At 41.1% G+C, this 22,953-nt stretch overlaps 1 protein-coding gene across 1 annotated transcript; it reads right to left on the bottom strand.

The window, feature by feature from the left end:
- Positions 1-241: 241 nt before the first annotated feature.
- Positions 242-19,458, bottom strand: gart (phosphoribosylglycinamide formyltransferase). Its single transcript, XM_049570302.1, has 23 exons — positions 19,382-19,458; positions 19,085-19,185; positions 16,593-16,742; positions 15,104-15,199; positions 13,011-13,185; positions 12,242-12,353; positions 11,760-11,828; positions 10,900-11,025; positions 10,714-10,801; positions 10,499-10,584; positions 10,250-10,418; positions 7,669-7,900; positions 7,338-7,432; positions 6,983-7,092; positions 5,585-5,783; positions 5,187-5,438; positions 4,613-4,765; positions 4,058-4,261; positions 3,797-3,955; positions 1,971-2,101; positions 1,609-1,750; positions 1,405-1,520; positions 242-1,309 (listed from the first exon to the last, which is right to left on the bottom strand). Exons 3-23 carry the CDS (start codon positions 16,735-16,737, stop codon positions 1,112-1,114), a joined length of 3,057 nt encoding a protein of 1,018 aa, XP_049426259.1. The 5' UTR covers positions 16,738-16,742; positions 19,085-19,185; positions 19,382-19,458; the 3' UTR covers positions 242-1,111.
- Between the last annotated feature and the right edge of the window lie 3,495 nt (positions 19,459-22,953).

The following is a 22,953-nucleotide window of genomic DNA, read 5'->3' on the forward strand; positions in this document are numbered from 1 at the left end:
TCACCCAGTTAGATGTGAAAATATGCTGCCTCTATACACACTAAAATGTCTGTTTATTTCAATAGAATCTGGTGGGTTTGGAGATTGTTTTATCAGGGCTGTTTCTGGTTAAATAAAAAGGTTCTTGCTCTTTAACAAAAAGGTCTGTCTCTGTAGGGATCCTTTCCATAGTGTTGTCACTTTCAGTGGACGTTATTTGATGGTGCACAATTGCCCCGCCTGTAAAGACAAAAAAAAAAAGGCCACACAAAATGACTCCTTGCATCCACCCAGGCAGGTTTAATTACATACTCACAGTTTCAGCTACACAGACATTCAAATATTCATAATTATACTCCACTGGGACAGTACCTTTTTTTTTTTTTTTTTTTTAAATTCCAGTGTGATCCTCGCATTTCTCAAAAATACAATTGGAATGTAATTCTTCTTCAAGTATGATGCTTCTTTACTCACAATAAGTTGAAATGCTGCTAGGAAATCTAAGTGTGTTTGCAAGCTTTAAGCATCCCATGAACTCAACTGGGCATGACAGTCTGAAAAAGGAATGTTTGGGACATTGGAACAGTAAAAAGTTAATATTTTGACCTAAGTTGATGCCTTGTTAGTGTAATTCTTGTGTTAATAAGACCAGTTTTATGTGATAAAAGTAAACTGTTGTTAAAGGAATACTTCAACCCTCTAAATGACCACTTATATTTCAATTACTTACCCAGTGTTGTGTTGAATTAGTGACGAACACTTCGTTTTTCTCGCATGCCTCCACAGTAAACAAAGAATCCAAAAACGGAGAAAATTCTTGATGAATTGAAGTTAAAGGTGTCCACACTGAACAAGTGAGAGCTACATCAAAACATCTCTTTACAAACTCACACAACTTGTGCAGTATAATCCAAGCTACTGTTAAACATGGACTCCTATGACTTCAGTTCGTCAAGAATTTTCTCTGTTTTTGGATTCTTCGTTCACCATGGAGACATGAGAGAAAAACCATGATTTCTTTGCAGTTTCAACCTAACACAAGGTGAATAACTGATATACCAATAATCATTTAGGGGGTGAAGTATTCCTGTAATGGCTGGCAGTAACGTACAGCTAAGTTGATGTGCGCTCTCTAACTCTGTGCATTGGACTTCCACATGATGTGTCCGTCCTCTCCGAGCCTGACCGTGCCGCTGGCCACCAGCTCCAGAGCGGCTGGGAAGGCTCGGTGCTCGGCCTCCCTGATTCTGTCGGACAGACTCTCCTCTGTGTCGCTGCCCAGCACGGGCACTGCCTCCTGCACAATAATGGCTCCTGCATCCACCTCTTCCTAAACACAGATGAGGAAAACAATAGCTGTGTGACTAGCTCAGGTAAAAGCCTCTTGGTTTGATGTCTGTTGATTCCACAGTATGTCGTACTTACTGCTACAAAGTGGACTGTGCAGCCACTGACCCGCACCCCAGCCTGGAGAGCCTGCTTCTGGGCATTCACCCCCTTGAATGAGGGCAGCAGGGATGGATGGATGTTCAGCAGCTTTCCTGTAACAGACACGCAGTGAAAAAGACCCTCATGTGACCTGACACATTATCATAATTATGTGCAAATGTAAGGAATTTATTGTCAGACCATTCCATTTCTTGACGAACGTTCCCGTGAGGATCCTCATGAATCCGGCCAGACACACCAGCTCCACCCCAAATTCTTCCAGCACACGATCAATGGTGCCATCGAACTCCGCCCGGCTCCCATACAGTTTGTGGTCCACTACCTAAGTTGCCATCGGAAACACAAACAACTGCATCAACAGAATGTAGGCGAAGGATAAAATATGATATCGCATCGCTTTACCGTCACTCTACACTAGCTCGGATTTGACCAACTTCTAAAGTGGACTGCATTGAGCCTGGCTGCTTTTATTTTGTGCAACACTTTGTCACAATTGTTTTGAGAGCTTTGTACCAATAAACTCATTATTTATATTTCCTTACCCGTGTTTGGATCCCAGCCAACGATGCTCTCTTCAGGCCCTGAACTCCAGGTCTGTTTGAGATGACCACCACAATCTCTGCAGAGCTATATGGACGCTTGGCCTGCTCTATCAGCGCCTGCAGGTTGGTGCCTGTGACAAACAATCAAAGACAACTTTCTTTCCATTTGCAGTATTATATTTACCTCCGCCAAGGAGGTTATGTTTTCGCCGGTGTTGGTCTGTTTGTCTGTCTGCAACATAACTGAAGAAGTTATGAATGGATTTTGCTGAAATTTTCAAGGTGGATAATGGGACAAGGAACAGATGATAAATTAAGATGGTGAAAATAGCACCATCTGGTGGCCAGAAAGCATGTCTTTTTCATTCTTTCATCTTCTAACTGCTTCATCCTCTTGGGGGTCGCGGGGGGGCTGGAGCCTATCCCAGCTACATCGGGTGAAAGGCAGGGTACACCCTGGACAGGTCGCCAGACTATCGCAGGGCTGACACATAGAGACAAACAACCATTCACGCTCACACTCACACCTACGGACAATTTAGAGTCACCAATTAACCTAGTCCCCAATCTGCATGTCTTTGGACTGTGGGAGGAAGCTGGAGTGCCCGGAGAGAACCCACGCTGACACGGGGAGAACATGCAAACTCCACACAGAAGGGCTCCCACGCCCTGGATCGAACCGGCAACCCTCTTGCTGTGAGGCGAGAGTGCTAACCACCACACCACCGTGCCGCCCCACGTCTTGTTCTACTTGGTAAATATTGTAATTCTAAAGTTGAAATTAATGTTCTGTGGTGGAAAAAAAGAAAGTGAAAAATACAAAAAAAACATTATATTCTGTGTTGGTACAAAATAAAAATGAAATAAATACACTACAGTGTCTCCATGGTGAAGGCATATATAACCTAATAATGATCGTGAAGCAAATAACCTAATTGTGATACAGGCTGCAAAATCTGATGCAGAGGGGGAGGGAATACCACCTACTTGGCAGAGGTCTGCACTCTCTGAGTGCTTTTCTAGTTAGCGGTATGGCTCTGTTCTGGGGCCCCTTACCTTTCCTCGGGCCTACGCAGAAAGCCTAAGGCAGAGAGAACACACCTCTCTCACAAATGCACTGTATGTATTTCGGCATTAAGAGCTCTTCTGGTGCCGGCAGACACATAGAAACCTGGCGGGGAGCACTTTGCAAGGAACAAAAAAAGATTCCATGTGCAAAAGAATTTGTTTTGTGCCCTTTTTTTCACTTAAACACCTAGCTCATAAAATGTCTGTGCACAGCCCTGATCAGCACAATGTATTAACATTGACTAAACATTTGTACATGGTTGGGCTTTTTATTCTAATATAATGCTGAATAGTTTAATGTATAATAATGCATCATATTTTTATTGTTATATGCTCACGTTCTTACTCTGGCCTCGCAGAGTGCATTAAATCTGCCCACAGTTTAGTCTGTCAGGTGTATGCAGCATTTCTGACGGTTTTATGGATGGTGTTGGTCGGTCTGTCTGCCTTTCAACACATTTTACTGCAATAAAAACTGAGTTGCATACTTTTAGGGTGTGTTGGGAGGCTTTTGTACATTATTTCAGGTCACAGTGAGTTACAATAGCAACATAATTAAATATTTTTCATATCAAACATCATAATGAATCTATAGCTGTTCTGGGCCAAGATTTCTCGCTCAGGACTAAAGGAAGCGCAGTGTCGAGTGTAAAGTAGTTTGCATGAGCGGTTCTTAAGAAAGGCAGCGATGCAACAGGCTGTCAGCTCGTTCTGAACAGGCCGCCAATCTTTATTTCAAGATCAATAAAAGAACACACCTGTGCCAGAGATAAGAACACCCACTCTGGTCCTCTTACGTGGTGTGCTGCTGTCACCACGGCAACCACCGTTCTGCTCGACACCCAGCTCTCCACTGGAAGCAGGTCCTGCGTTCAGCAGGCTGTGTTTCAGGTTGCGGACCACCACAGGTTCTGCCCCTGCAGAAACATCATTTCACTATTTTATTTCCAGTCTATAAATAATAACAACACCACCCTGCTGTGGTGCATTTCATTAAGGTATCTGTTTTAGTTTCTCACCCTGTTGCTTGTGCGCCAGTGAGCCCACGATCCAGGCCTCTTCGTGTGCTTGAAGCTGGCGTAGGACCCTCTGAGCATCTGGTGGCGCAACCACCAGCACTGCCCCCAGGCCACAGTTGAAGGTGCGAGACATCTCCTCCTCGCTCAGACCCCCCTCCTTGTGCAGCCAGGAGAACACGGGGGGGATGCTCCAGCGAGAGGCATCTGAGTCATGTGTAAACAGCAAGTGTAAATATTAATGAGAGACACACAGCGACCTCTGCATTTTTAAGAGAGGGAAATGATCCCAGGACGACTACAACTGTGCTGAATATGAAGACAAGGCTGTTTATTCATGTTCACATTTGCACTGACTGAAGTGTGCACAGGGGTCATCTCATATAAATATGTTTATACAGGAAACACTCGTTCCTCTTTTTCCGCTCACATGCGAGGTGATCATAAAAAACAAAAACAAAAAACAACTCAGAGACACAGCACCTTTCCACACTGCTGACGTCAACACTTCACATGCTTCATTTGAAGATGAGGTGTCCGCGTGTGCTTTCATCTCACCTAAATCGACTGCAAGCTCCTGGGGCAGCACCCGAGGGATGTTCTCCAGAAGCCCACCCCCTGTGATGTGAGCGTAGGCTTTGACAGCGCTGCTGTGGAGAACTGGCAGCAGCAGACGACTGTAGATCTTTGTTGGTGTCAGCAGAACCTCGCCTGGAAGCAGAGTTGCAGTCAAACAGTGAGCAGCAAAGGCTAAAGTTATGCTGACATATTTTAGGGCTGCAGATACATTTATTTTCATTATCGAATAATCTGCTGAATATTTTTTTTAACCAGTCATTCGGTCTGTAAAATATCAGAATATATTGCAAAATGCCCAAATGTCCCAATGCCAAAGATGACGGCCATTTTGTGCTATGGCCTCGTGCCTATGACCAAATTAATACTGCTTTATACAATAGTTCTACAAGCATTATTCATTACCAGTAAATAAATGCAACAGGTTATAATTTGTATGTTTGTTTATTTGGCTCTGAACCTGACCTATCCAGGTGAACTAAGAGCAAAACACCTAAATGTGGTACCTCAAACAAATACATTAAGAGCCCACCTGTGTGACCTGAAAGCGACTTACCGACTGTCTGTCCCGGCTTCCCAAAAGGAGCAGGGGAGCTGTAGCTGAGGTTGGCCCTCTCCAGCACTTTGCGGACCAAGCTGAAGCCGTTGCTGTGGACCCCAGAGGAGGCCAGTCCTATCAACAGGTCCCCCTCGACGATGTCCCCCATCCTGGGCAGCAGGGCCCCACGCTCCACTGCCCCAACACAGAACCCGGCCAAGTCGTACTCTCCTGGAGCGTAGACGCCCGGCATTTCTGCTGTCTCACCACCTGGATGCAAAAAGATCGAGATAGAGAGAAGTCAAGATACACTACACTCATCTCTACCTCCAAAGTAGTTATTTTGGAGGACAGAGACACCAAAATATGAATAAACACACTTTTATCATGCTTAAACAGGATGGATCCTCTCTCACCCAGCAGAGCGCAGCCGGCCATCTCGCAGGCCTTAGCGATGCCGCCGACCACCGAGGCGGCGACGTCCACGTCCAGCCTGCCGCAGGAGAAGTAGTCAAGGAAGAAGAGTGGCTCGGCGCCTTGAGCCAGCACATCGTTTACGCACATGGCCACCAGGTCCTGACCCAAGCCGCCATGCTGGCCGCACGCCTGGGCGATCTGATGATATAAAGTGTTTTTAATCAAAGGAAACAGTAAAATAAAGCAGATATCTAAAGTGAAAACAGGACGCAGGAGAGAAACTAAACTCCAAACCACAGAGATTCAGTTAGACGATACAAAAGTAGTAAGAGCTCAACACAGAGACTTTTAAAGATGCCTTTCTCTCTCCTGCAGACAGAGGGGAGGAGAGTCACACAACTTGTTTGAGGAAGAGAAATGCAGTCGTCGGGGTTGTCTGTGGTCGGCGAGACATCAATGCTACACGCTTGAGAGTGGGCAGCCCGGCTTTTGGGCCTACCCCAGAGAAGGTCCATCTCTGGCGTAGCTTGGTGAGCTAATGTGTTCGGTATGACTCGGCGAGGCCAAAAGTGACAGCGGAAAAGTCCGTAACTGACTGAGGTAGAGGCAGACCAGCAGCTTCCGTGTTCAGCAAGCTAAAATGACTGTTTTTAGTAAATGGAGTCTGGTAAACGGGAAAATAAATGGCTTCTCCATCAGAACGGGCTGTCCGTTGCAAAGTAAGCAGTGAAAATATTCTACATAAAACGTACACTTTAACTGTTATAGATTTTTTTTAGGCTGCTTAATCCACAGCAGTATTTTGCTTTGCTTCCATGTTGGACGCCTGCTTGTTTCTCCAAACTGAGGGTGTGCTGACTGACTGTTGGTAATACACTGACTGTAGATAAGTGCCTCATACAACCCCACTAATAAAAAGCCAAACTATCCCTTTAAAGCTGTGTAAGCTTGTGTAAAATGCATTAATAGTATACAACAGAAGAATTCATCTAAATGACATTTTACTGGAGATTTAAAATTCAGGTTTGGTCACTTGTGGGAGATTTTGGCACCGTAATGGATTAAAACTTGAATGCAGAATAAAAATAAAAAATAAAAAAAATCAATGAGCTGAACCTGCTTTTAAGAGTCCATGAAATAATCTTGGATCCTTCACACTTTAAATTAATGAAATTTGTATTTCTGTTCAGAGGTTTTCAGAAGCCTTTGAATCCGTCTACAAATAAGCACATCTCCCCTGCTGCTCTGTTACTTCGGAGCCAAATTGGATCTAGTTTTGAATGGTTATTTCTCAGCATCTACCAAGGTTTTAGTACTTTTATTTGACTCTCAAGACTGATGGACGTCGGCTGCCACATTCTCCTTCAAAAAAGGGAACGAAGGAAGTGAAATCCCACCTTGAGTTTGGTCCCCACTCCGTCTGTCCCTGACACCAGAATTGGGTCGACAAAACCTGCTGCCTTCAGGTCAAACAGCCCAGCAAAGCCTCCCAGTTCTGCGTTACACCCTGATGAAAAAATAAACACCCAATTACATCTTTATCTGTCCTTTTTAATTTGACTGTTTGTATTAAAGCTGCTGAATTTATCTCAGCAAGCATGTAAGCAAGCAAGTTTGTTCCCTAATGAGAAAACGGTTTCACTCAACTGCTTAAAATAATCAAACAAGCTGTAAAGTTACAAGCGTTTAATCATTGTTTGGATGTACTACAGGTTTTTTTTGCTCAGTTTTTGCTAATGAGAATGAAGTTACCAGGGCGGGATGTTGCCTTGGCCAGAGGCTTGATCATGTCCACCAGCTTGTTACCGGCAGCAATGTCCACTCCACTGTCCTTATAGGTCAGACCTCTGTCAGAGACACAGTGAAATAACACTCACTCAGCTGATGAGCTGTTATTTCCAGTCCCTGTCTGCAGCTAAAGCTACAATGAGTTGTGGAGGAGGAGGCTGGCTGTGGACTTTCAAGAAATACATGGACACAGGTACATCCGAAGTGAAGTTTATTAATCATGAATCATGTCTGTACAAACACAAAGCAGAAAGGGAATGTTTAGGTATGCAGCCTGTACCACGTTCACACACACCTGTGTTGCTTCAGGTGGGCGATGGCCCGGTGGCCGATGTCGCGGCGGTACACGGCACCAGGAAAGCCTACGGCCGCCACACCCTGATTGGCCGCCTGCAGGGCCGCCTCTAGGGAGGGCCTGACCGCAGTGATGGTCAGGACACGCCCACCGCTGGAGACCACGCCTCCGTCCTTCAGAGCGGTGCCGGCATGGAAAACCTGCAGCCCTGAGTCCTGAACCTGGGACAAACCTGAGGGGGAACACAGACTTCACTTTAGGTATTCATTTTCCTTAGTTAAAGGAGCAATAATAAGCGAAATTCATCATTTCTACGTTCATGTGAATCCCCACCTGCCCCCTGCCTCTTTTTTTGCTTTTTCTATTTGTTGTTGTCTTTGCTTTTTTATTCCATGTTTTTATATTTGTTTGTCTGTTTTTTGCTATGGACTTATTAATATATGTTCTTAATGCTGATATGGTGAGATTCCCTCTATAAGCCTCTCGGGGTTTTTTAAATCTCACCTGCACAATCTGCTTACTGTATTCTGTCGGTTTTGTTTGCTTGTTTTCTTTTTTTTACTGTGCAAATTAAAATTAAAATAAAAAAAACAAACAAAAAAAACCAAATGCTAATATGTAACAACTCATTTGACCAATAACCGATACCAATACCGATATATCCACTTGTTCCCCCCCCTAATTTTAGGATCATCAAGTCTCTTCTGTAGTGGAATTAACATCATATTATACATGCATACTCTTATCGTAATGGCCCACCAATAGATGGACACATGAAATACAATACTTTTCAATGTATGTAATATTTATTCATTGTGCAAATTGAGAAAAACCATGTTGGCCGATTCTGATAGTTCATTCTAAAGCCACTATCAGCCGATAATGATGACATGCCAGTATTATCGTGCATCCCTAAAGGTGACGCAGCTGAGACCCAAGATTTTTTTGTCTTGTAATGTTAAAACAGCTCATAATGTCTGAAAACTAAAGGAAAAGAAGACCAGACTGGACTGGGGAAGAAAACCTCACACTACTTGATACTAGTGATGGCCAAATGAAGCCTCATGAAGCATTTTCTTTATTTTCTGAGCCCACTAGATGGCACCCATGGCTTAAAGAGAGAGGCTCAAAGAATGGCTATTCAGTGTGCTTTCAACCTTTTGATGAACAAAAAGCACCATCTAGTGGGCTCAGAAAATAAAGAAAATGCTTCATGGCGCTTCATTTGGCCATCACTACTTGATACTGGATATGTAAAGAGGAAACAATTTCTACAAAGTACATTTGAGAATGGTTGTTCTTTCTGTTCACAACCAGATCCTCATGTCCAGCAGATTTCACACAGTTTGGAGAAGACAGCAATGGAGGAAAAAACTGTTTGGAGCACACATCTTGTTTCTACTCTGGAAAACTTCACAATGAATGCACAACCGTGCAAACTGTGGACTTACATACTCCAAAAGCTTCCCCAGTGACAGACTGGAAGAAGCCAGTGACAAAACAGCAAAGAGGGAATTAGTAACAGCACGGAGAACACAGTTTGCCAGTTTGTTGACCAACAAATAAACTGATTAAATATATAATCTCGCGCAACTGCTCGTCAGTTATGTGTCTATAGTGTTGCCTCTTCTCATTTTGGAACAACTTTGTTGTTTTACGTGAAGGAAAAAAAAAAAAAAACCTCAACCAAGTGTACCATGGCTAAGTGTTACGGAACAGCGTGTAGGATTCACAGGATTAAGCAGCATCTAGTGGTGAGGACCGAAGATTTCAACCAGCAAAAACGTTTCCCATGTACCACGTGTGACCTCCAGCTTAAAATTCTTAAACTTTAAGAAATAATAATAGAGCAGTTTGATATTAAAATCAGTGTTTGAGCAATGCTGTTTTGCTCACTGCGGAGGGGCTGCTAACTACGTTGGCAGACGCAAAACGTGACTGGCCCTTTCTAGAGCCATTGTTTAGTTTGTCTGTTCTGGGCTACTGCAGAAACATGGCGGTGCAACATTGTGGACTCTTAAGACGAGGACCTATTCTCTATGTAGATGGGGATCATTCTAAGGTAACGAAAACACGATTCTTATTTTATACACTAAAGAAAACATACTTATTATATTATCTTTAATTTCTGCCAATATATCCCACTAAGTCCTATACACTGGACCTTTACCATTTTTTAAACTGCATCTAAGACTTTTTCTGATTATAACAACTTATAAAAATGTCAAACACTCCCTGTTTTCAGCTTTTAAGGTGTGGACATTTGCTGCTTTTCTTTGTTTTCTATGATAATAAACTGAATCTTTAGATTTTTGACTGCTGGTTTGACAAAACAAACAACCTAAATATATAAATTTGAGAAAACATAAAGGCCATTTTCAGACAAAACACTCTTAAAATAGGTATTTTACATGTAAGACAATTAATTAAATAAACTGCAGGGAAATTGCATTTATAGATTCCAATTCTGCATCTACTTTTGCCCTGACAAGAAGAAAAAAGGATTTAATTTGTAATGTGTAATCTGAACTGGCAGACTGAATAAACCCCCTCCCCTGCTGCGCTGCAGAGTCATGCATACCTGTAATCTCTACTCCTTTCTTGTAGGAGCCGGGGTAACCAGCGCTGGCCATGACCACAGTGACTGCAGAGCTGTCCTGGTGCCACACGGGGGCGTTGGAGACCAGTTTGACGTTCAGTGTGTTCAAGATCACTTCATATAGGTCGCTCTTCAGGAGAGGCAGCAGCACCTGAGACGGCGACAGCGGATATTTGATGTTTATCTTATGAGAGGATGCAGTGACGGGTGACTGGAGTCAAAGAAACCCACCTGACACTCTGGGTCTCCAAAGCGACAGTTGAACTCGAGGACTTTCGGCCCCTGCTTGGTCAACATCAGCCCTGCATACAGCACACCTGGAACACAAGAACAAAGAAAATATTCCGTAAGATGTAGGCCATGTTTCATTGATCGCTAGAAACTCAGCAAACATAAAAACAGATGCAGCAAGCTCTCTGGACTCCAGAGAGAAAAAGAGGACTTACCCACATACGGCGTGCCCTCCTCCTTCATCCCGTCCACAGTCTTCTGAAGGACTGTCTCTCTGATCTGCTGCAGCAGCTCCTGGTTCACCTGCACGGGATGAACAGAAAGCAGCATTAAAGATGGCTTAGAAAGAACGTGACAAAACTTTGAGGAGAACCAGGCTGAGAGGAAGAGGAGGTGTGTACCTGAGGGGTAGGGCAGTAGGCCCCCATACCGCCGGTGTTTGGCCCCAGGTCGCCGTCCTCCAGCCGTTTGTGATCCTGTGCTGGAGGCATCGGGGACACTGTGCAGCCGTCAGTGAAGCAAAGACACTACAAGACAAGGTGAAGCGGGATAAACATCCTGTCAACTGTGGGCTAATTCACATCTCCCAGGTACAGATACAGTTGGTATATGCTGATGGGGGGGAAACAAGCACACACCCATGCTTAGGAGTTGCTGTGTGGCTTTCTGCATGTCAAATTTACTTCAAAATCCAGAGTTAAAGGGTATTTAACTCTGTTAAACCGTTACCGTTTATTTAAATGGAGTCTGATGGTTTTGGGGATTGTTGGCGATTGTTTAAGCATTTATAAAGACGAACCTCCAAGGACCTGTAGTTCTTAAGGCTGCAAATCCCTGAGTGATGATAATGTTACAGCACATCGTCAAAACACTGGCTAATGGTGCTGACTAACGTTTGTGCTGCTGTAGTGTCTTCAAACATGCACAGAATTCACTTAAACATGCTTGTCTATTACAACATAGCGTTAATGGCTGTAGGGTGCTGATTTGTGGTAAGTTCAATATTTCTATCAATAGTAAATGTAACTACTTGGGTCGTGCACCATGAGTCGCCTAGCCGTTTAAATGTTGCTACCCGTTTTGTAGGATAATGTGGCAAGTACCACACATTTCGATTTCAGTCATTGAAAAATGTGATTTAACAATTTAAAATGGCTTACATTTTTTTCAGACCATGTTTACCCTTACAGGTTAGACTGTAATCAAGTTTGAATGTTTTCTGAAGGTTTTCTATAGATTTCACTAAAAATGTTCAGCTCACAGACACTTCCTCTCCCTCGAGGAGCTCTTCAACCACCACAGTGTCCCCTGCAGCTCCAAAGGCTCGGTCCTGTAGCACAGTGTTCAAACAGATTTACTTTTCAACACGGGAAAACTGTGGAAACTGGAGGACATAATTATCTTGCAAGAAGAAGATTCACACAAACAATATATGCATCAACTTGTATAGCAATTAATTACTGTCTAGAAAAGAACATTCTCTACATTATCATATATAAACTGCAGCCAACAAATGGTGGGGAAAGTTCAATACAATTTCCTCTGTCCACTGCATTTAATCCAGTGCTGTTGTAGTGGAACTGATCTGTGGTCAGCTGCCAGATCTCAATGTGTGACTGACTGATAGAGAAGGTGGGCTCAGCTACACTCATTTTACATTTAACATTCAGCTAAACGTTGCATTTTCTTCTCTTTCCACTCGGTGTTGATGGATGAGTGACCACACAGAGAAATGTCTCGTACCTTCATGATGTCCATCACAGCCTGACAGGCCTCGTCCTGGTCTCTAGCCACAATGACTCCCTTCCCTGCTGCCAGCCCGCTGGCCTTCACCACCAGCGCCGGAAAGTCGGCCCTTGAGACCCCCGAAACAATGACATCAACTCAGTAATGCGCAGTAAGAATCAACATCTTCTCACAGAAAACACATCTGGAACAGATGCTGCGTCGCTGATATAGACCATGAAATGTTTTTTTTTTTTCTGTGTGTGTGTGTGGATCATTTAACATTTGCAGTGCACGATGCTGTCTGGGAATGTGAATTTGGGATCCATACAGATGAAGGCTGTCAGAATATGGCAGCTGTTGTTCTGCCCACGATGGTTTATATGACCAAAGAAATGACTTTCGCTGAGTATAAAGCTTTTTTTTTTTTTTTTCTGTCTATAAAACTCTGTTTGAGGGTGCTCTCATGTGAAAGGCAATCATCACATCTTAGATCATTAACTCATGAAACCATCTGAGAAACAGAACTTCAGTGGAGATATCATTTTCTATTACCGTGCAAATTTTGTGTTTAATGGCTCTGAAAACAAAACTTTGCTGCTAGAAATCAAAACTGATAAAAAAAATGATGTTATTGTTTGACTATAAACAGTCAGACAGATGCATTTAGCAACTTTTTTACTTCTGCCAATTACTCAGTTTATTAATTAGCTGATTGTTTTCGATAAATCTGTGCACAAAACACACTTGCAGAGTTCCAAACTTTGTGTCTTATTACTGTACTGACGTGCGGATGTAGTTGCAGGCCTCCTGAGGGTCGGTGAAGGAGCCATAGCGGGCTGTGGGGATGCCGTGACGCTCCATGAAGGCCTTGGAAAAGCTTTTGCTGGCCTCCAACTGAGCTGCTTTGGCAGAGGGGCCAAAACAGGGCACTCCTGCAGCCGTCAGGTCATCGACAATACCTGGAAGAGATGTTGAAATTAAAAGATAAGTTTGGTGTTTTTCAGCCTGGATCTCTGACTTGTGCGTCAGCTCTATGCATGTAGCCTACGCCGCTGTGAGCATTTGTACTTGTGCGGTGGTGTGTCTGTGTCATTCTGCAGTTACACCTACAAAACACTAGTCGGCGGCGGAGGTTTCTGTGAAGTGCTGTAAAGTTTAGTTGATTCAAAACACATGCAAAACATACATTAAACATGGCTTAATAGTAACCATTTCAAACACAAGTACACAAATCAGCTTCACTATAACTCGCAGCATTCACAGACAAAGCACTTGTCTTTTGCTCGACACATTGTCCTCACAAATACAACATGCTAATGTTTTTAGCACAAGTCTATGGCATTTTACATTGTATAAATTAGCCTAGCAGCTAACAGACTTTTCCTCTTCTCATATGAAGCCAGGGACAACAGCAACATTTAACAAAGATAAAGCTACAAAATTCAGCTCCATTACAACTCACAAAATTCACCAACAAAACATCTGTCTTATACTAAACACGTTTTCCAAACATAGCATACTAACTTTATTAGCACAAGCCTATGGCATTTTACATTGTAGAGGTTAGCCTAGTGGCTAGCAGTGATTTCTTCTTCTCATAGACTTTAAATGCTATTTCTGTGGAGGCTTTATTGTCTACACAATTTATTGTTTCTTATATGTGAAATAAAAGTAAATGAAAGCTTTGTTTCCACTGAGGGAAATGGTTTCAGCTTACAAAAATAATAGGGATGTCCCGATCCGAGGAGTATCGGCACAGATTACGTTATTTTTACAAAATCGGAATCAGTAATAAAAAATCGGAGGAATCAAAACAACAAAAATGTTTTTCATCTGTTGTTCATTGTTGCCTCCACTTTCCAGTGTATTGTAACCGAGCGTCCTGGGTTTGCCTAACTGAGTGCAGCTAATGAGCAATAAACGGACATGAGTCAAGACAACGGGTTCAGCGGCCACCGCTTCTCTCTTTATTCTGAGCAACACAGCCACACCTAATGCCGGAACCTCACCTACCACAGGCCTACGGCAACTCTGGAGGGACAATTTGTTTACATTTTGTGCTGCTGAACCACCGATAAGCTTTTTGGATACTATTTAAATAAAAACAAACCCTATGGGACAACTTGGATGCATTCTTTTTTTCCCTTTCTTTCTTAATGCTTTGCAAAGTATCAGATCGGACTCTGTATCAGACTTGATTTCAAAATAAAGGACTCAGTATTGGATCGGATGCAAAAAAATGTGATCGGGACATCTGTAAAAAATAGAAAGGAGGTCTGTGTCGTTGCGACGTGTAGTTACATTTCTGGGGAGGTGCACGTCAGGCTACAGTGTAGGTTACACCGTAGATTCTGTACTGTAGGTATGGCGACGATTCAACGCTGAAGTATAAATAGTGCTTAAGAGTGCTTGTTTTGACCACTGACAGGCAGATTGTTTTTCTAAGTGTCTGACAACATTGTGGAGAGGATCCCTACAGGATCCCTAACCCTAACTTTTCTAGATAAGAGTAAGATCCTATTTGTTTAACTAAAAACAGCCCCAAAATCGCCATTGCTGAAACCCACCAGACTCCATTCAAATAATAATCAAATAATAATGTTAGTGTGTATGCAGCCAGCATATTTTCACATCTAACTAGGAGAATTAAGATTTTATCCTGCATTCATGTGTTGTCAGAATAATTAGAGAAAATGAGTTCCCGCCTATTTAAATCCACATGAACGCCCCCTGAAGCCGGAACAACAACTCTGAAAGTTGTCAAAAGACACAAAAACGTGGGACAATAGTATCCAGGTTGATAAATACCGAAGTCACCCTTTGAGTGAAAGAGTCTATGGAGAAAGGACACCAGTAAATACGATGGAGCAAACTTACCTGCCGCCAGAGGCACCTCAGGTCCGACCACAACCAGCCCGACATGATGATCCTTACAGAACTGAGCCAAGATGGCGTGGTTACTCACCGACACCTCTGCATGGAGAAAGTTTCAAGTTTCATTTACACTCTTCAGCAGCGTGATGCTAATATCACTGTGGCATATTTAATACATCCTATTAAGCTAATTAAGTTGTTAATGTAATCAGCGCATTAATTAACAAGTGTTGTTATGTGAACGTGCTTCTCTTCACCTCACACAAGGGGGGCATGTATTTAGCACTACATTTATCAAAACTCTAAATAGACACAGTAGTTATGGTTATTATGAAATAGAGAATCAAACCCTCCTCTTTACAGAGAGAACTTGTGGTGTAAAGAAGATTATATTGTATTAGTCCAGAGTTTAAAATAAAAACTAAAATCTTAGAGAGTATAAAGTTAGTAATCTAACAGCCAGGATTTCAACCTGGATCCTATTTTTTCCATGTTGTGTGTCTAAGCTACGAAAGGGAACAACATTTTTTTTTCCCCCCAAATTGGTCCAGTATTGAGCCGGCTGCAGCCAGTGGCAGTGAAACAGGCTGCAGCGTAACCACTCGGGTATGTTTGCACATATGTCACATGCAATTTATGTCCAGTAAACGTGTTTGTTTTTGCCACTGACGGGCTCAGATTGTTATTCCAAATGTCCGACAACATTATGAAAAGAATCCCTACACAGATAGAAGGTTTTGTTAAAGAGTAAATTCCTTTTTGTTTAATCAGACACAGCTCTGAAATTGCCTCAGCCAAACCCACCAGACTCCATTTAAATAAACATTAATTGTAGCATGTTAGAGGCAGCATATTTTCACATCTAACTGGGTGAATTAAGGGTTTATTCCAACCAAACCAGAGTTGGTGGTCACTGTCCCAGTGGGAAAAAAAACAAGATGGCACTTCAAATAAAGTGTGTTTTACAATGATAAAATTACTGTGTATTTAAATGGAGTCTGGTGGGTTTGGTTATAGCAATTTTGAGGCTGTTTCTGGTTAAACAAAAAGGATCTTACTCTTTTACAAGAGGGTCTATCTCTGTAGGGATCCCTTCAATAGTGTTGTGTGACACTTATAGTAACAGTCTGACCCTGTCAGTGGCAAAAACGGTGTGAACACGCCCTGGGTGGTGACATTTCAGCCTGTTTCGCTGCCACAGGACATGGTTGTCTCATTCATTACTGGTCACTTAGACACAAAAACATATGAAAGTAGGATCCAGGTTGAAAATATACCAAACCTACCTGTTATTTAAAAGTGACAAGAACTGATAGTTGCAGCCCTAAATGTTTCAGTGTCGTCTTTTTTCTTGTACCATATAACTGCATTGTGTAAACAGATACGTAATGAGGTGTAATATAATGTTTCTGGATGCCAGATTTAGCCCAGATTTTACATGTACTTTTGACAGGAGTAAACTGAATTAAAGAGCCCTTGTGTCTGTATTTACCAGAGTTGCTGATCTTCCCACAGCTGGCCGTGCCTGCATTACCCGGGGCCACCAGGACCTGCTGGATCTGCGGCGACTGGGCCAGTTTCCAGGCCAGCGCGTGCTCCCGTCCACCACTGCCGACCACCAGCACCCTCTCTGCCATGGTACCTGAGAGACGACAAAAACCCCATAAGAAATCTCAGTGTGTAGTATTAAAATGAAACCATTCTCGGATACTCAGCAGAGCAGCCCGCACTTTTAATTTGCCTTAAACCATTCGCAAAGTGCCCATTTAATTGCATGCAGAGATTGACCTATAACGAAAGGAGTTCCCTAAGCTGTGTGGAAGCGCTGACCTTTTCTCAGGCCTGGGGTCTTACATTATCTTGTAATGCCACACTTACACAGATCCAATCAGCTAGAACGCAAACACAAGTCAACAATTAAATGGCATGGTCACCAGGCAAGGCCAAATCACCACCAACCGGGCCTCATTTGCATGGAAAAACAAAGCCATTATAAAGTTGATATACAGTAAACTGCTCGCCTCAGCCTCAGTTTGGCACTGCAGTTACTCTGCCGTCTCTCTCTGTGGGGGTTTTATTTCCCAAACATAATGACTGAGTTACATTTGTTTCTGAAGCAAACCAATGTTCTGTAAAACAAGTTTTTCTTCTTTTATTTGCACACATAAGGGACAGAAAATGATGATTTTAGAAATATATAGAACCATGCAAAGACCGTGTTCTTATTTGTGATGATTTCTGTGACAACCTAAAGTGTCTGTGACTGAACAAGTAACTGTATCTCAGAGGATTTCACATTGGAAAGACCTTATCTCAGAGTGTCACACAATGTAAATCTACTAAACAGACACCAGTGTCCCTCATGACACATTTGGATCAATATTTCTAATCACTGTCAGAAAAAACCTGAATTATTTGGCTGGTTTTGGAACATTTTTGTTGTCCTGAACTTTCTAAACTAGTAAGAAAAAAAACCAAAAACAAAACACTATATTCACCTTCACTATAAAATGTAGCTCAAGAAAAATCAATTCCAACATTTAACATTACAATTACAAAATTCTATGAACAAACACACAAAAATACCCTTTATATGGATGGAAAATGACTTAAGTATCAAAAAATGAATGTAAAAATCCAGGAATAAATAAATATGAAAATTAATCAATAAATATGAAACTCCAGGAATTAAAAAAAAGAAAAGAAATAAATAAATATAAAAATAAATCCAGGAATAAATAAATAAATGTCTAAATATGTAAATAAATAAATGAATGTTTAAATAAATCCAGGAATACATTAATATGAAAACAAAAATCAATAAATATGAAACTAAATCCAGGAATAAATAAATAAATAAATAAATAAATAAATAAATAAATGTTTAACTAAATAAATGTAAAAAAAAAAATGTAATTGTTAACAAAAATGTAAATGTAAAAAATAAATGTAGACAGGAATAAACAAAATAAATACAGCAGTAAATAAATAAATGTGTCAATAAATACAGGAATAAATACATAAATATGGAACAGACAATAGATGTGTAAACAAATGCAGTAATAAATGTATAAATAAATGTATAACTAAGTACAGAAATAAATAAATGGGAAAGAATAAATATGGAAATAAAAAAAATAAATGCATAAGTAAATAACGGTAGATAATCAAACAAAGCATAATTAAATAAATATCTTAAATTTATTTCTACATTTTTGTACAACCACATTTATCTATTTATGTTTTTTGGTCTGTATGTTCATGAGGTAGGAGGTCTTAACCTCTGCATTTACTTCTTGATTTTTGCATTCATTTACTTACATCAGCATTTATCTATTTATTCTTGCAACTTTTCCTGTCCTCCATACTTTAACCCCTATCAACTCAAACGTACTCAGGTCAGAGGTCTGCACTGATTTAAGGATTGGGAAACTCCATAGTTTACTATAATAAAGACCTGCATGCCTCAGTCTGGGAGCAGACACAGTACAAAGGGGTAAGTGTCTCACATTGGGTGCACATGTTACACAATTAGTAAAATCACTGGTTTTGATTGAAATCACTCAGCTCATGTGACTCACATGTCAGAGAGCAAATCAAATGCATGAGTCCAACAATGTGATTTTTAAAACACTCCTTAAAGAAAATGTGTTATAAGCTAATTTATACTCAACTGCATTTGCAGCACCAACTAAAACTCAGTTTACTTTGGTTTAGTTGTGTAAAAGATGTCAGATAAGTTAATACAAGCACAGCAGATATCATCAACATGGCTGCACGTGCAGAAATAAACTGTACATGCACTTATTCTGCAGTTTAACAAGATGGATGGTGTTGTCTGCACCCTGAAGCATCTATTACAATACCTCAGCTAACCTCAGCTCTGTCTGTACATGCTAGTAAAGCATGTGTAATGAACGGTATAACTTCTGCAGCAACATTAGCAGATAAGCCGCTGGTGAAATGAACTGTTTGAACACTCACCTGTGTGTTAGTGTCTGTGTGAAGCAGGAATTAGCCGGAGCCCAGCTCAGGACAGGACAGGACAGCAGTCAGAAGTGTCTCCTCTGCTCTCAGCCTGCTGACTGACCATGGATGCACAGAAAGTAATCACTCACACACACACATACACACTACACACACCACGTGGATCCAAGATAACACCATCATGTACGTAACGGCGCTAAACGCAAATAAACGCTGCGCAAAGTTAAAGCTAACAATACTAATAGCATTAAAAACACACCTACAGTCGTCTTTGTTCCTTGTTATGTGTCTTACCTTAATCTGCTGCCCTAACTGCTGCTTTTTGGCAAGTTTTTTAGTTTGTTCAACTTCCGCGGGGTGTTACTGTCCAGTGCATCATGGGAAATGTAGTCAATTAGCAATGGCGTGTACAAAAGTTTCCAAAAATGTCATAACTAACTTAATAATTATTGCGCAAAATATATACATATTATATATATTATGACTTTTTTAAGATAACAAATTAAAACGTACCTCGTTATTAAAAAATTAAACTTGAAACTTAAATTTGTACAAAAAACATCAACAAAACTATTAGATTGTTTAGCAGACCCCAAAGGTTTTTCTTTTGTATCTGTCTTTTCCCTGTATTTTTCATTATTCTTAATTTACATTTATTCATATACATATATTTACATTATTTTAGCAAAAACTATTAGATTATTTGTTTTGCAAACCACAAAGGTTTTTGTTTTCCTTATGTTTCTAACTTTGTCCTACATTTTATTCATTTGTTATAAAATTTTATTTATTTTAACATTATTTTAAATTATCAATATATATTTTCTACAGCTTTTAGAATGAAAATTTGGACCATATACACTCCATGTAATAAATGAATTCAATAAAGTTGAATTTATTAAATAAATAATAATAGAAATAATAACGACACAAAAGCTTCCATAAAAGTGCACACCTTCGCCTTAGTCTAGCACAAAATATATATTTTTTAATTCTATTTTATTTCGTTTAATTTTTTAGAAATATAAATTCAACTTTATTGGATACTTTAATTAATACTATTCATTTATGTCCAGGGATCTCATTATACACGTTGTAAAAAATATATTACAACTATATTTTCAAAATATAAAACTAAGGGAAAATATATTAAACTGTAGGCTAGGATTAGTCATGAGGAGAAACTTTTGTTTGTCACTTGTACTGCTCAAAGCAGCATTGAAGTGTAACTGTTACGGCTGTGTATGTGTTTTGTGCTGCTGTCCTTTCTCCCTTCCTTGTAGATCTGCCCAGGTGTGCTGCATTACCTAACGAGGTGCAGCACACCTGGCATGGAGGAGGTGTTTAAGAGCTCCTGTGCCAGCAGCAGAGGAGAGAGGCTCTGGTGTGGGGACTGCTGGCCCTGCTGCCTCTCACCATGGGGTTTTTGTTGTCTTTTTTGTTTTAATTCTAAAAAAATCCCATGGATTTGAGTGTTTTAAAGGTGCTCATGTGATTATTTTGGGTCAGTGTTTGAAGTTTTGTTTGCCCCATAGGGCTGTCTAAGAGTGGGGTGTAACAAATGGGGGCTCGTCTGGGAGAGAACATCCATGAGGTGAAATGTAAGTTTCTGTGTGTATCTCGTGGCCTCTTTATGTGCCTCTATATGTAAATTCTTTGTGGTTGTTTAGTTTAAACTTCAGTTTTGAGCACCCTGACTAGGTAGTCACCGGGCAGGTAAGATCTTGCCACTTTGTTGTTTTGCCTTTTTTCATTTTTGGTGGTAATCCTGAGTGGGGGCACGCTTCAGTATATTACAGCTGGCTATTTCTATGGTCTTCTGCGATGCACGGAGTTCAGCGTTTAAAGCTGCCTCGAGCTCGGCAGGCCACTGAAGACTAGCTAGGTTAGTTAGCTGTCTTGGTAGGTATGTCAGGGTTGGGGTGCCTCAACAACTTGTTTCCTAGTTTTGGCATTTTACAGAGCAACTTGGTTTTGAGATGACTAGTTTCTGTTTGGTCACAGTTTTGTGTAGCTGTGATAATACTTGTGCAGTACCTTGTGGTTTGTGACCATTCAGGTTGTGGTCACTGCACTCCACATTTGGTGGATTACTTGTGGGTTGCTGCTTAGGTGTAAGTTGGCAACATTTGTGTAGTGGTTAATTACATTGTGACCCTTTTGTTATGTGGTTGTTGCAGTCCACTTTTTGGTGTGGTCACTTGTGTGTTACTGCTTTTGGGTATTTCTTGTAGCAAATTCATTGTGACCTTGTTTTGGGGATTGGGATGTAGTCACCCCACAGATCACTGGATCTTGGAGTGGTGGGTGTGGCTTCCCAATTCATCAGGTCCATTTGTGTTGCTGGTTTCCTGCATCCATCAGTGTGTGTGGTTGGAGACCATATGGTGTCCATTTTGTGTTGTGGTAGTGGCAGTTCACTTTCGTTGGATCTTTGTGTTGCTGTCGGTATGGCAGCAACTTTATAGCTGGTGTACTTGTATGATCCTTTTTGGTTTGTGGCTGTTGCACTCCACTGTTGTGTTGGTCACCTGTGTTACTGTTTTTGGTGTTGGTAATGCCGTAACTTTGTTTGGCTTAAGGTTTCTTTTCACATCATAGTTGTAGCCATTTTGCATCTGGTGGGAGTGGCATCCTCTGATTTGGCTACTTGTGCAGCTGTTATATTAACTCAGTGGCAGCAGTTTAGTTGGCCCTTTTTTATGATTCAATCTTGTTAATCCAAAGGTGACACTTTATCAGTCCAATTAATCTGGGTGTTTAGTTATCTTAACATACAGCCTTGGTAAGTAGCACTCATTTCCTCTTACACTTTCAATGAATAAATGGCATTTGTCAATGAACTCTTTATGTAATGTATTAACCTTTAACTGCATCAGTACTTGAGACTGACAGTGTGACTGTGCTGCTGTCCCTTTTCCCTTCCTTGTAGATCTACCCAGGTGTGCTGCATTACCTAACGAGGTGCAGCACACCTGGCATGGAGGAGGTGCTTAAGAGCTCCTGTGCCAGCAGCAGAGGAGAGAGGCTCTGGTGTGGGGACTGCTGGCCCTGCTGCCTTTCACCAAGGGATTTTTATTTTGTTTCAATTCTAATAAATCCCATGGAATTAATGTGATTATTATGGGTCAGTGTTGGAGTTTTGTTCGCCCCATAGGGCTGCCTAAGGGTGGGGCGTAACAGTAACCAAGTGCATTTACTAAAGTGCTGATAACTTTGATGTACTTGAGTATTTTTGTGTTACTTCAAGCTTTAACTCTACTCTATTCTTGATGGAAAAATTTCACTTCACTTCCCACATTAACAGCACCACTCTGCAGATTATATACTAAACCTAACATGACTATAAAATACTAATACAGGGTTATAGTTAAGCTAAGCTTAAATTAGCTTTGACTACAACAGTAAAAAGCTTACACCTAAATACATTGTTAATTATCTAAATAAATATATGAGATAACAGCAGCAAGCTCCCTGAGAACTTTTCACTTTGTTATACAGATTTTTTTTTTTTTTTTTTTGCTTGATTAAGATTTGGATATCCTTACTGAGTGGCTATTTAAAAATTAAATACATGACCTGCCTATGTCTTCCACCACTGGCCAACAGCCACCATTCAAACCTCCATAAAACTGACTTATTCCAATTGTAGGTGGATTTTGGGGGTGGGGCATGGGGGCATTTGTCCCCCATTTACACCATGAATTAATGCAGTACAGGTGCAAGCTGTTGCACAAAAATCACTGGAATGCAGGAAATTAAGTGTTTAGTGCTCAAAAGTTTCTGGTAAAGGACCCCCTAAACCCTGTTTCATATGTGCCCCTGCAGTGATGAAACATAACATCACCCTTGTACATGCAGCAAAT

Source organism: Epinephelus fuscoguttatus, linkage group LG24 (genome assembly GCF_011397635.1).
Source record: "Epinephelus fuscoguttatus linkage group LG24, E.fuscoguttatus.final_Chr_v1".
Classification (NCBI taxonomy): domain Eukaryota; kingdom Metazoa; phylum Chordata; class Actinopteri; order Perciformes; family Serranidae; genus Epinephelus; species Epinephelus fuscoguttatus.